The 13393-nt window shown below is 54.3% G+C and overlaps 1 protein-coding gene and 1 long non-coding RNA gene across 2 annotated transcripts in view; one reads left to right on the top strand and one right to left on the bottom strand.

The window, feature by feature from the left end:
- LOC109319853 overlaps window positions 1-10841 on the bottom strand; it is a 28074-nt gene extending 17233 nt beyond the window's left edge. The window contains exon 1 of the long non-coding RNA XR_002103645.1: window positions 10624-10841. This is a non-coding gene — a long non-coding RNA (uncharacterized LOC109319853). The remainder of the gene's footprint in view (window positions 1-10623) is intronic.
- HSP90AB1 (heat shock protein 90 alpha family class B member 1) lies at window positions 736-10733 on the top strand. Its single transcript, XM_019549646.1, has 12 exons — window positions 736-844; window positions 1910-2056; window positions 3025-3231; window positions 3614-3773; window positions 4131-4264; window positions 5404-5724; window positions 6246-6411; window positions 6548-6738; window positions 7112-7259; window positions 7865-8133; window positions 8750-9083; window positions 10248-10733. Exons 2-12 carry the CDS (start codon window positions 1910-1912, stop codon window positions 10358-10360), a joined length of 2190 nt encoding a protein of 729 aa, XP_019405191.1. The 5' UTR covers window positions 736-844; the 3' UTR covers window positions 10361-10733.
- Window positions 10842-13393: the final 2552 nt, after the last annotated feature.

Here is a 13393-nt window from a genome sequence, read left to right as displayed (position 1 = left end):
CCCTCTCCTCAACCCTTTTCATTTTCCCCACATGCTTCTTCATTAGCATTTACGTTCTGTGACCCAGAACATAGCCACCTTTAAAGCTGTTCAATACAGGCTCCAGTGAGGTTTTGTTTTCTATCACTTGGGGAGGGTTGTTATTAACATTATGCCATGTGGGATAAAGGAACCTATGATCTCACCACGGCTACCATTCTATTAACTAAACCAGTGGGCTTTTCAAATAATAATATACCTATTGGACAAGACCTGCTGATCCAAGGCATGCTGGAGATGGGAGGCTCTTGGCAGTGCTGGGTGGAACTGCAGTGTTAGGGCCTGGGGAAGGACGATCTTCAGAAATCTTTGGGTAAGCAGTTGCTTGTGGTCGCCTGGACTCAATGCCACATTGATTGCCATGAGTCCTGCTGACAGCAGGGTAGAGATGCACCTTAGGCCCCCTGCTACATGTTACCTATGTCATGCAATTGTAACTGGCTAATCACACAAGAAGTGTAGACCAGCCACACCTGCAAAGTAGTTATCACACCATAAAAAGTATTCATGCGGCTATAAGGAAAGCCAACTGGCTACAAGAGTTAGCATGTGAAAATGTGTGACAACTTTATGGCTGGTTTCTATCCAGCTTTCATTGAAAATGTGGACCCTTACAGACCAACTAAATCAGGACACCCTCTCGCTCTGTAGGAGCCCTTTTAAGGCGGAGGGAGCCGGGGGCCGGCCGGCCGGGCGCAGCCCCTATATAGGGCGGGCGGGGGCGGCCGCGCGCTCTCTCCGGCGCTTCAGCCAGACGCCAGGCCCGAGCCGGCGCGCCCCGCTCCCGCCAGCCCAGCCCAGCACGGTACGGGGTCCCAGCCCAGCGGCCGCGGCGCGGGGGCTCCGCCTGCGCCCCCCGCTCTCCCCCGGGGCCGCCCCGCCCCGGCTGCGGGCCCCCACATGGCAGCTCGCGCCCCTGGGCGCCGAGCGCTGCTCGGGGGTGCTGCTGTGTCTGCTCCCAGCGGCCTGCCCCGCGGTTGCTGCCCCGGGGGGTCCTGTGTGTCTGCTCCCCCATACGTTTTAGCAGCCTGCCCCGAGATGGGTGATGGCTCCCCAGGCATCCCCTCGACTAACATGTGGGCTGCCCCGGGGGGGCTGGGGGGGCTCGTGTGTCGGCTCCCTCCCCCACATTTTATCTGCCCAGCCTAAGATGAGAGGGAAGGCCCCCCACACACATCTGGGCTGTCCCCTTCCCTCCCGCACATTGCGTGGGCCTGGCCCCAGATGGGTGAAACATCCCCGTGCATCCCCTCACCTTCCAGCTGGGCTGGTGGGGGGTAGCATATGGCTGTGCGGTCCTTCCCTTAGCCTGCCCTGAGATGTCCTTTACCATCTGGGCTGCCCCGGGATGGCTGGAGGAGTTTTGTGCGTCTGCTCCCTCCTGTGCCTTCCATCAGCCTCCCCTGAGATGGGCAGAGCGTTCCCCAGGCATCCCCTCACCATCCTGGACTTCCACGTGGGATGGCTGGGGGCTTCCGGTGTGCTTGCTCCCTTCCCCACGCTTAATCTGCCTGCCACGAGGTGGGTGGAAGGTTCCCTGTGCATCCCGTCCCTTTCCCACCTTCTAGCTGGGCCTGCCCCAGGATGGCTGGGGGGGTTCCTGTGTGTCTACTCCCTCCTGTACCTTGTACATTGGCCTACTCCTAAATAGGTGGAAGGTTTCCTGTGTGTCCTCACGTTCTATCTGGGCTACTACCCCAGGATGGATGGAGGGTTCCTGTGTGTCCCTTTCCTTTCCCTGCGTTCCATCAGCCTGCCCTGAGATGGGTGCGAGGTTCCCTTCCCCAGGCTCCACCTAGGCTACCCCGGGGATGGGTGGAGGGTTCCCCGTGTCCCTTCCTTGAGGTTGACAGTGTTGCCTGCCTTGCAGATGCCTGAAGAAATCCAACATGGGGAGGAGGAGGTGGAGACGTTTGCCTTCCAGGCTGAAATCGCACAGCTCATGTCCCTCATCATCAACACTTTCTACTCCAACAAAGAGATCTTTCTGCGGGAGCTCATCTCCAATGCCTCTGATGTGAGCCTAAGGGCCAGGGCAAGGGCAAGGCAGAGGGGACTCACCCCTACTCTGAGCCCCTGGGCATCAGCATGGCCAAGCCCAGTGCTGATCTACAGCCTGTGCCTGTTTCTAGGGCAGCTGCTGATTATTTGTACTGTGGAGGCCTTGGGAGAAGCAGGGTGGTGTCCAAAGGGCCTTGGGATATGTCTCAACCTTGCCTGTCTCTCAAGGAGGCCATGCTAGGGGCAACTATCTTTGGGAAGAGTGAAGGAATACCCACTGGGAGTAATCCTCCAAGAAGCTGAGGCTTCAGGGGTTGTTGAGTATGGACTGCCTGGGCAGGGCAGGGGTCCCCTTCTTGGTCTGGAGCAGTAGAACTGACACAGGCAGGGCCTGGCATGGCCAGGCAGAAGACCAACCCTGGCAGTGGTTGTGCCTCTATCCCAGTGATTGTCCACTGGGGTGCTGCGGGAGTGCTGCTGTGTGCAAACACCTGCCCACGATTCATGAGAGAAACCCAGAGATTTTGCTCCGAAGTGGCCAAACCCTCGTGCCCTGTTGCAGCCTTTTTGACATCTTCACAGCAGAAGAATTGCTCTATTATTTTTCCATGGTTGAGCAGAGAGTGAAAGCTCAGAGGTGGCATTTTTCAAGGGGTGTCTTGAGCCTAAAAAGAGGGTTGAGAACCACTGATCTATCCTGTGAAAGGAGACTGGCATGGAGTTGTTTGGGGCTGCCTGGTGGTTTCCAGGCATTTTGCCAGTGGTGTATATGGTACACAAAGGGGACAGCAGCTGCTGCACCTGCCTCGGGCTGGGCAATGTTCTCAGCACTGGATGGTTTGATCAGGCTTTTGGGTCCTCTGCCCAGGTGTTGCTGTCTCAAAAGGAAGGGTCTGTGGGCCTTGGAGCTGGAAAGGGTACAGGGCTCATGGAGTGAATGAGTGCTGGGTGGGGTGGCCATACTAACTCTCCTTTTTCCCTTAGGCTCTGGACAAGATCCGCTATGAGAGCCTGACAGACCCTTCAAAACTGGAGAGCGGCAAGGAGCTGAAGATCGACATCATCCCGAACCCTCGGGAGCGTACCCTTACCCTGGTGGACACAGGCATTGGGATGACCAAAGCTGACCTCATCAATAACCTGGGCACAATTGCCAAGTCTGGTACCAAAGCCTTCATGGAGGCCTTGCAGGTGAGTGGCCTCCAGCTTGGGCACAGGTGGAGATGCATCCTTCAGGGGGCTTAGGTATCTATGGGGCTTGTGCCCTTCCAGGGCCTTGCAGATTTTGGCCAGTAGGAAGCTCTGATGCACAGTGCATGGTTGGGAGATACCCACCCCCCTTCCCGCTCCTGGCCTTTTGGCCTTATGCCCTCCCAGGGAGACTTCTCTGGTGCTGGTGGCCTATGTGCCTCTTGTTCAGGGGTGAGCAGATGGTCTCTGCCCCACCCTGTGTGCATCTGTTCTAGATGGGCATGGTGGCGCTTGGACTGAATCACTGTCATTGGGACATGCCTTGCTGCACTCCAGGCATTGGTGTGCTGCCCTCCTCACCCCTTTCCCTTCCCCCTTGTAGGCTGGTGCAGACATCTCCATGATTGGGCAGTTTGGCGTGGGCTTCTACTCTGCTTATCTGGTGGCTGAGAAGGTGATGGTCATCACTAAGCACAATGATGATGAGCAGTATGCCTGGGAGTCAGCAGCTGGGGGCTCCTTCACTGTCCGAACTGATCATGGTATGTACCACGGGTAGAAGCCAGCAGGGAGCCAGCCACATTCCTTTCACCAGGATGGGGCCCCTAGCAGGGTTTGGGGGGGGACACTGGTGTGCTGGGGAGAAAAGAGGTCCTAGTCTACTGGTTCATGATCACCATGCCTGGTGCAGCATCTCTTAGCAGGACCAGTCATTGCTGTGGCTACAGCTTCTGTTCATGGTTGGGTTCCTGGCTAGATTATCCTCACACTGGTGGATCACAGAGCTGACTAGACTGAGTCCCTGGCACAGGCGTTGTCTCCAGAGCAGCTTCCTCTTCCCAGTGATCTTGCTGCAGTACCTACAGTCAGTAACACTGCTGCCTCTCCCCACCTTGCAGGTGAGCCCATTGGGCGTGGCACCAAGGTGATCCTTCACCTGAAGGAAGACCAGACGGAGTACCTGGAGGAGCGCCGTGTCAAGGAGGTGGTGAAGAAGCACTCGCAGTTCATTGGCTACCCCATCACCCTCTTTGTATGTATGCGAAGGACAGGGGATCCTTGGGAAGGGCAGATGGAGTGTGCCATCTTCTCCATGCTCCCATCCCCACATGCTCCAACTTGAGTCTTCCCAGCCACGTGCTAGTGTCTGTGATGACTTTGATCAGGAGTTTAGGGAAAGGACTTTGGCTCTATCTGCTACTGCAGTAGCAGAAAAAAGTTTTATTTAAATTGTTTTATTTTACTGAAACTTTGGGGGCTAGACTGAACCAGATCTCTTATGGACTTGGCTGTTAGTTGGCATTTATATTCTTATGAAAGTAAATGGGAGGGTTTCTTACCTCCTTTCCCTCCCCATTGTGGAGTACTGTTCAACACACTCCTGTTTCTTAGTTTATGGTTTTCTCTGACAAAGCTGTTGTGTTTTTACAACTTGTCTAAGCATCTTAACAAAAATATATTTGTTAGAGTAAAATATAATCTAATACATTTGGTATTAAATATAAGCTATAAGCTAAAGCTATGAAATGGTATATCTAAATTATTTAATGTATGGTCTTCCTTTACAGTGTCTCTTTTCAGGCCTTGTGCTCTGTTTAATTGTATCTCATTACTGTTTTAGTTAGATACGAGGATGGCTTCCTTTACTTTGACTAAGCTAGTTGTCTCACCTGCAAAGGTTCATGCTACAGTTACTCAGAAACAGGCTTTGGGGCCTTCTGCTAAGCCACACTTCTGTAGCCTGGCCTAGGCCCCTTGAAAATGGTCAAGGCTGACAACAGTTCCTGTCTTTGAGGTCTTTGCAGGGATGTAGACAGTGGCCTACCCCATTTGGTCAGGGATGGGCTGAGACACTGCAGCACCCTCCCCAAACATGGGCCTCCTATTGCACGAGCAATTGGAGGCCTCGCCACCTGCTGGCAGCTGCAAGTCTTCTGTTCTCCCAGTGGGTCCAGACAGCCAAAGACTCTACAGACACGCACTGAGCCTGCATTTTATGTGCTGTGCCCCAGTACTGGGCTCATCCCTGCCATTACCTATTCCAGCTGCAAGTTCCTTCCCCTGGGGCAATGGGGTATTTGTTTGCTGCTACCAATTTTCCCCATGGGGAGGAGGCCCAAGGGGTGGCAGGTGCCCTGGCTCTGACTCTCCTCTTGCTCCTCTGCTTGGCAGCTGGAGAAGGAGCGAGAGAAGGAGATCAGTGATGATGAGGCAGAGGAGGAGAAAGGGGAGAAGGAGGAAGAAGAGGAGCCTGCTTCTAAGGATGAGGAGAAGCCCAAGATCGAGGATGTGGGCTCTGATGAGGAGGAGGAAGAGGGAGACAAAGGGAAGAAGAAGAAGACCAAGAAGATCAAGGAGAAGTATATTGACCAGGAAGAGCTGAACAAGACCAAGCCCATCTGGACCCGCAACCCCGATGACATCACTCAGGAGGAGTATGGCGAGTTCTACAAGAGCCTCACCAATGACTGGGAGGACCACCTGGCTGTCAAGGTGAGGGTAGGGCTGGCTGGGAGGGAGCCCAGAGGCAGCTCCTCATGCTACTCAGTGGAATAGGAAATGAGGCTCAGTACACCCCTATCAGATAGCTGGGCCCCAATAGAGGAAGCAGGGGGTGCTCCAAGTGGACCAGCTGGGGTTCATCAAGAGGGCAGCTCTGCTACATGTGCCCATTTGAACTGCTTTTGTGGGTTGGGGCTTGCTGACTCATTGACCTACATAACTCTTGCTCCCAGTCTCTTCAGTTATGCTGGGCATCCAGGGGGCCTGGACACTGCCCTGTGGCATAAGCCTTTGGAGTAGCAGTCTTGGCCAGCACCCTCTGGAGCAATGGGAGTGGGTGGTCCTGAGCTGGAGATGGAGAGAGTCCAATGCTAGGGGTCTCGCCTGCCTAATGCACCAAGAGGGACTTGCTCCAGGCAGCTTGTCAGGCCTTCACAGGTGCCTGGAGCTAATGCTGGGTGGTGTGTATGTGTGCATGTGTGAAAGGAGGTGCGTTTCTCTCCCCTCTACAGCACTTCTCTGTGGAGGGGCAGCTGGAATTCCGGGCGCTTCTCTTCATCCCGCGCCGTGCCCCCTTCGACCTCTTTGAGAACAAGAAGAAGAAGAACAACATCAAGCTGTATGTGAGGCGCGTCTTCATCATGGATAGCTGTGATGAGCTCATTCCCGAGTACCTAAGTAAGAGCTGGTGTCTGGGTGCAGCTTGCAGCAAACCATGCATGGGCTTACCTCTGCTGTGCGAGGGGTGGGTGTACCTCCGGACCACTTCTCCCCCAGCCATACTGACTGGCTCCTTGCTGTCTGTCCTGTGCAGACTTCATCCGGGGCGTGGTGGACTCAGAGGACCTGCCCTTGAACATCTCCCGTGAGATGCTACAGCAAAGCAAAATCCTCAAAGTGATCCGCAAGAACATTGTCAAAAAGTGCCTGGAGCTCTTCTCAGAGCTGGCTGAGGACAAGGAGAGCTACAAGAAGTTCTATGAGGCCTTCTCCAAGAACCTCAAGGTGAGACTTGGCCTATCCAGTGCCTGGGGCAGGTGGGGCCTCCTACCGCCCATGATTCATATCCTTCTCCAACCTGCCAGAGGGCATGGCTTGTGGTCTGTTCTCTGAGTGGAGCTGTGACACAGACCTCTGTCTAGGAGCATGTTGGAGCAGAGGGGCCTTGACTGTTGTGTGTTGCTGATGGAGCTGACTGTACCTTGGGGTGATTGTGGGGGCTGCTGGGACTCCCTCACCACATCTGTCCCCAGACTGAGGTGTGGAAGTCCTTGGGTGTAGGAGTTGGGGGGCAGGGGGTAGAGGAGGGGCAAAATTCCAGCTCCAAAGGCTGGAAAGTCGCTTCTTGGGGGCTGCATGTCCTCTCATCTGCCTCCAGCTCGGGATCCACGAGGACTCCGCCAACAGGAAGCGCCTGTCAGAGCTGCTACGCTACCACACATCTCAGTCAGGTGACGAGATGACCTCGCTTTCGGAGTATGTGTCTCGCATGAAGGAGACACAGAAGAGCATCTACTACATCACAGGTAAGTGCCATCTACCTGATGAGCCACACCTACTCACACATCTCCTACCCTACCAGTAGGTCATGTGCACTGCCTGGTGGGCCTAACCTCCCTTAACCTGCTCACCCACAGAGAAGGGATGGGCATGTCCTTACTTAGCAGGATTTCTTGTTATTAACACAACATTCAGAGGTTTATGTTGACTGGGAGACTCTCCCAGTCCCCCAGAATGGTGTTCCTTGAAGCGGATCGTCCTGAGAGACCTTTGTGTATTGTTTCCAGGAAACATGGTGGATAGCAGGGTCCTATCTAGGGGCTCATGACTGTGGGAGGTCTCTCTGGGGAGCCTTTGTCCCAGGAATTTAGATATGGGTGCACTCAAGTTTGACTGCAGTCTGTCTTGTAAAGGAAGAGGCTTGTTAATAGAGTGCTTTGGCTCCTTGGCAGGGAATTGGGTGTGGGAGTCCTATAGTCTCTGTTCTGCCAAGGGCCAGGCTCTGTCCGTAGCCCTTCAGGGGCCAGGAAACTCCTGTAATTGGGTTTCACCTGAGACATGGCTCCTGAGCAGGGGATGCTCCAGCCAGCTGCACTCCTTCAGACTGGTGTCTTTCTTTCACCTGGTGCAGGGGAGAGCAAGGAGCAGGTGGCAAACTCAGCCTTTGTGGAGCGTGTACGGAAGCGTGGCTTTGAGGTGGTGTACATGACTGAGCCCATTGACGAGTACTGCGTGCAGCAGCTCAAGGAGTTTGATGGCAAGAGCCTGGTATCAGTCACAAAGGAGGGGCTGGAACTGCCTGAGGATGAGGAGGAGAAGAGGAAGATGGAGGAGAGCAAGGCCAAGTTTGAGAGCCTCTGCAAACTCATGAAGGAGATCCTGGACAAGAAGGTGGAGAAGGTAAGGTTGAAAGGAAGAGCCTGGCTTGGGACCGGGTCCCAGGCTGCTCTGCGAGAGGGGTCAGAGGGAGAAAATGGCCCCCTGAATGCAGGGGGGGGGGCTGGCCCCTGACTCGGTGCATGCTTCTGATGTCCCTAATCTCCAACAGAAGAGCCACTAAAGGAGGCTGAAGGTCCCAACATGCACTGCACCATCTTGCTGTAAGCAGCCAGGCTGCAGGCGAGGGGCACTGACCCAAATATGTGCCTTTTTGGGAGTGGGTAAGTGTGGGAATGAGTCTGGAGTGCTACAGGGCTGGCAGAGCTGCCTGTGCTGTCCCAGACAGCTCCTCAAACTGGATGGAGGCTCCCTAACCCTTTTGGTACTGGCTCCTCCATAAAGAAGTGATGGTGATCCAGTGATTGTACATGCAAGGTGCTGTGCTGTGGAGGGCATCTGTGCCTTTTTTGACAGCCAGGACTCAACTGTAGTCCTCGCAGGTCATCACTAGGGGTGTTGCCAGCTGTGCTTAATGTGAATGCTGGAGCCCCAGCAGAGTTGTGACCAGGGCCAGTCAGATGGGAGGTGACCCCTGCATGGTCACCTCCCAAGTGGTTAACACTCCATACCTCACCAGGTAACCATTTCAAACCGGCTGGTCTCATCTCCCTGCTGCATCGTCACCAGCACCTATGGGTGGACGGCTAATATGGAGCGCATCATGAAGGCTCAGGCCCTGCGGGACAACTCCACCATGGGCTACATGATGGCTAAGAAACACCTGGAGATCAACCCCGACCACCCCATTGTGGAGACACTACGCCAGAAGGCTGAGGCTGACAAGAATGACAAGGCTGTCAAAGACCTGGTGGTACTGCTCTTTGAGACGGCCCTGCTGTCTTCTGGCTTTTCCCTGGAAGATCCCCAGACCCACTCCAACCGCATCTACAGGATGATCAAGCTGGGGCTGGGTAAGTGTGCCAGCCAGGGTGCTGTGGCTCTGTTAGCTGACCCTAAGGAAGGAGGTGCTTTTTCCATCCCCTCAGCACTGCAAATTAAAGGATCCTGACCTCAGCAGCAAGCCCCAAAGGGTCCCAATGAGTCCCAGTGAGTTGGGACGCATTGGGTTTTGTGGGTCTGGCACAGTGGGGGCCAACCTTTCAGGCTGGTTGTCACAAATTAAGGTGTGCCATGCTAATCCCCTTCCCTTGCTCGATCTCTTTTTGTTCCCTCCCTGATCATTTATGCCACACACAGAGGCTGCCTGAGGCACTTGTGTTGCAGGTTGGCTACCACTGGTTTAGCAGGTCTCCTTGGGGCAGAGTAGTAGCTCCATATCCTGCCCCAGCGGCACCTCTCCTGGCCAGTACAGGGAGATTTCACCCTTCCCTCCATTCCCAGACAAAATAGAGATTCTGGAGGGGGGCAGCTTTCCCATCGTGGCTCAGTGCCGGGGATGGGAAGGTGAGGGATGCAGAGTGCATCTTTTTATATGGAGGAGGCAGTGTGCGCCAGTCAAAAGCAGACATGCCCTACTCAGGGAGGGGGGATTGGCTTTGTCCTGTAGTGGCTGGAGTAGCCTGTAAGTGGCTTAAGGTGCCAGGGCCTGGACATAAGACCAGATTGAAAAATCAGTGGCATATGCTGGCATTATGTGAGGGTAGAGCTGGTTTGGAAATGCATGTCTTTGGAGGGGTTTTCTTAAGTGGAAGACATTTAGTTTTCAAGAGGAAAAGGTGAAAGCCAGAATCTTTCTGCCAGTAACACGGTGAAGTCTGAAATGTGCCTGCCAGAGCCTCTGGGGAGCTGTAGAGGGCATGTCCTGTGTCCCTGTCCCCTAAAGGCTGAATACACTCCTAGCAGAGTGCTGCATTTTGGGAGATTATAGCTCCCTGTCATAGAGGAGGTGGGGGTGGGGGTGCACGCTGGAACACCCTCAGTGACCTGTTGGAATTGCAAACATTTTCAGGCTCTTTAGCAAGTGCAACAGTTTCCCTGAAAAGCAGCCTCTTGCTCAGTTGTCCAACCAAAAACATGGAGCCAAAGGGAGGGTCTTTCAGTACAAGTGGTTTGAGACCAGTGGAGCTAAGCTCAAATCCCCACTGTGACCTGACTGTCTTCACCCCCTACTCCAGGTATTGATGAGGAGGAGGTGGCAGCTGCAGAGGAGCCCAGTGCAGCTGTGTCTGATGAAATCCCCCCTCTTGAGGGGGAAGAAGATGCATCTCGCATGGAGGAAGTGGACTAAAGCATGTGTGGGAAAAGTTTTCCAGCTCCCACAGGGTCCCCATCTCCTCTGACTGCTGTCAGGAATGGGGGCCCATAGCTGCTACTGACTGTAGCACCTTTTGTGGTGGTCTCACTTGTTCCCTCTGGTCAGTAGCGGGTGAAGTGGGGTTTTCCAGGCCCACCTGGTCTGTCCTCTGTCTTTCTGCTTGTGTAGAAACAGCTGCTTGGGGTGGGGGTGTGGATGGGCCCTGACCTCATGCCACTGCTGGGCACCACACTCACCCCTCCCAGCAGTTGCTCGCCCACCCTCCCACCTCCCTGGGGTAGGATGTTGTATTTGGTTGGCTGTTTTGTATTTTGTTCTAGTGGAATTAAAGTCTCCAAGAACATGACTCACATGGAGTGGGTGCCTTGTCTTTGCCAGCCCCACCCCACAGAGCAGGTGGTCTGGTGTTGCCCAGATGGGAATGACCAGGGGAAACTTGAGGACCAGCAGGAAGTGGGGGCGGGTAGTGGCTGGCATGGGGAGGGTAGGTATAGGACCGTGCAGCACAAAGTGCAGGGATATGTGCCCTGGGGCTGGCCATTGTAAGAGACAAGGGCAGCAGGCAACTCCACCCTGCCCAAGACCCCCTAGGCCAGGGGTCAGTAATGTTTTTGGGCAGTGCCAAAAACACCCATAAGCTCCACTTGCAAGAAGTTGGCATGCCAGGGTGCAATGGTTGAGGAGTCATGCGGAGCCCAATCCTTGTGGCAGCATAGCCCAAGCCCCTCCTGCTGTCCGCCCCAAGGTGCACGTGCCAAGCAAAATGCCTTCACGGGCCATGCCCTGGCACCTGTGCTGAGGGTTGCTTACCCCCCTGCTGTAGGGTGTCCTGGGATTTCAGCTGCAGGGGTGTTGTAGGCACAGGCTCTGCTCCAACCTGTCTCTGTGTCTCTCCAGTGCCATGATGTGGGAGCTTGCAGGATACCACCTAGCTCAGGCCTCCCTCTCTGCTCCTTGAGCTTCAAGTGGTGAGGCAGTACCTGGCTCCCAGCTGCTTGGCACAGTTGGTCAGTCACCCTAAAGGACTTGGGATGAGAGTGGGTACTGCTTACAGGTGGTCGTTTCATGCAGGACAGTTGCTCTGTAAGGTATTCTCCTCTGTATTTTCAACCTGAACTGTAGTTGCACATATGCTGGGGCACCTTCAGCAGGCAGACCTGTAGCACACCTCTGGCTAATGCTGCAGTGTCATCCTCCACCAGAACATCCAACAGAGGACAGCTGGATAGTGCTGTGCTGACTGCAGGCCAGCACCAGGCAGAGCCAACTGCAGCTAACCTCCCCTCAATACAAAGGGACAGAGGCTTCAGCTCCCAGCATGCAAGGCAGCCCAGCCAACCTTTCTCCTTCTCCAAGTCCTTGTAGCATGCACTGCATGCTGGGATCTGCAGTTCTCCACTGACTACACATCTGAATTAAAGCTGAGTCACTGGGTTGGATTCAAGGGGTGGTGCTGCTGTCAGCAGTCAGGGGTAGAGAGGCTGTGAGGGCTGAAACAGCCTCCATGTTCTAGCAAGATTTCCAGTCCTCTCAGTTAAAGCCTTTGTTTTTTTTCCTCCCTGAAAGACCAGGCAGAAACCAGGGAACTCACAAACTGGTAGTAACTTAAACTTCACACACACACATAGGATGCAAATGAAAAACTGTCTCTCTTCCAAGCCTGCAGTTTGAAATCCACTTCTGCTGCTCCAGTGAAAAAGCTTTTCCCTTCCTACTGATCTGTTTCCCTCTTCAGGGTCTCTCCAGCAACTTGTCTTTCAGATCCAGCTTGTTCTTCTCCAGCTCCTGCTACTCCTTTCTGCTCTAGCACACCTCCTCCACATCTTCTGTAACCTGCCCACGTACACTACCCAGCCCAGCTGTTCCTATCCAGCAAGCCTAGCACCTACTCAGTAGCCTGCCATCACCCAGCTCCTTCCAGGTGAAGCCCCTGAAGAACCACTGTTCAGTGGGACTGTATGATGCCAGAAGGGACAGGGAGCTATAACTGAGGGCACAAAAATACTCAGTTTGTGACAACAGCCTCCACTGAATATGCTTGGGGAGGGGAGTAGATTTCTTCTCACCCCTTTTCCCCACAGCAGTAGGATGACACACTGATACAGGAGGGGTTAGAACATTTTGTTCTTAAAGGGCCACCCTTCAATCTGAAGGATTGAATTGTTACCCATAAGTACCCATTCCCTTTTAAATCCTCCCACAACCTTGGCCTGGCTAGTCTCAGAGTAGCAGTCCCCCAGGCCAAGAGTGCATCCTGGGAAAAAATACTTCCTGTGATAGATGTGGGACTTGCCACCTTTCAGTTTGACCGACCGGCCCCTGGAACTGGGGAAAAACCAAAAGCTGCAAGTGCCCTCCCGACCTTCTCCAAATCACTCACGTCCCATCTTCTCTGCAGAGCAAGCAGGCCTACCCCATTCAGTCTCTCATGTTGGCTTGTCACTTTATATTGCAGCTATTCATTGTCCACTTTTCCTGTGCTAGCTTCTTCCTGGCTGCTGGTGACCACCATGCACCAGAGCATTTACAGAGAAGACATCCCAATATGACAGCCTAGGTGCAAAGCAACTCTTGTCTCTGCCGATCCTGGCCTGCTGGTTCCTGGCCCAGCCATAGGGAGGTGTCTCCGCTCACGCAGCCAGCCCTCCAGCTGGGTGTTTGTTGCATGAGAACACCATGACAGACTCAAGCCTCTTCAGCCTTGTTGCAACAGCAGAGCCAGGCAGGCAGTGGGTTTAGAGCAGCCCTACTCCACTTGCCAAGGGCAGAGCTAGCAGAGGCCATGTGCAGGGCTGCACCACCTATGGAGGAAGATGACTAAATTGCACTTCCCAGGAACTAGACCAAGCCAGAGACCTGGTCAAGCCAATAGGTTCAGGGGTGGAAACAGCATTAGCATTTGTGAGGCTCAGCTGAAACCAGACTGAAGTCCCTAGATCAAGGTCACACGAGAGGCTGCCCTTTTCCACCACATGCATTCAGACCAGTGTTTGCCCCTGGGGGGGG

Source organism: Crocodylus porosus, unplaced genomic scaffold (assembly GCF_001723895.1).
Source record: "Crocodylus porosus isolate Cpor-Errol unplaced genomic scaffold, CroPor_comp1, whole genome shotgun sequence".
Classification (NCBI taxonomy): domain Eukaryota; kingdom Metazoa; phylum Chordata; order Crocodylia; family Crocodylidae; genus Crocodylus; species Crocodylus porosus.
The sequence above is the reverse complement of the archived record's forward strand: the minus strand, read 5'-3'. Positions and strand labels throughout refer to the sequence as shown.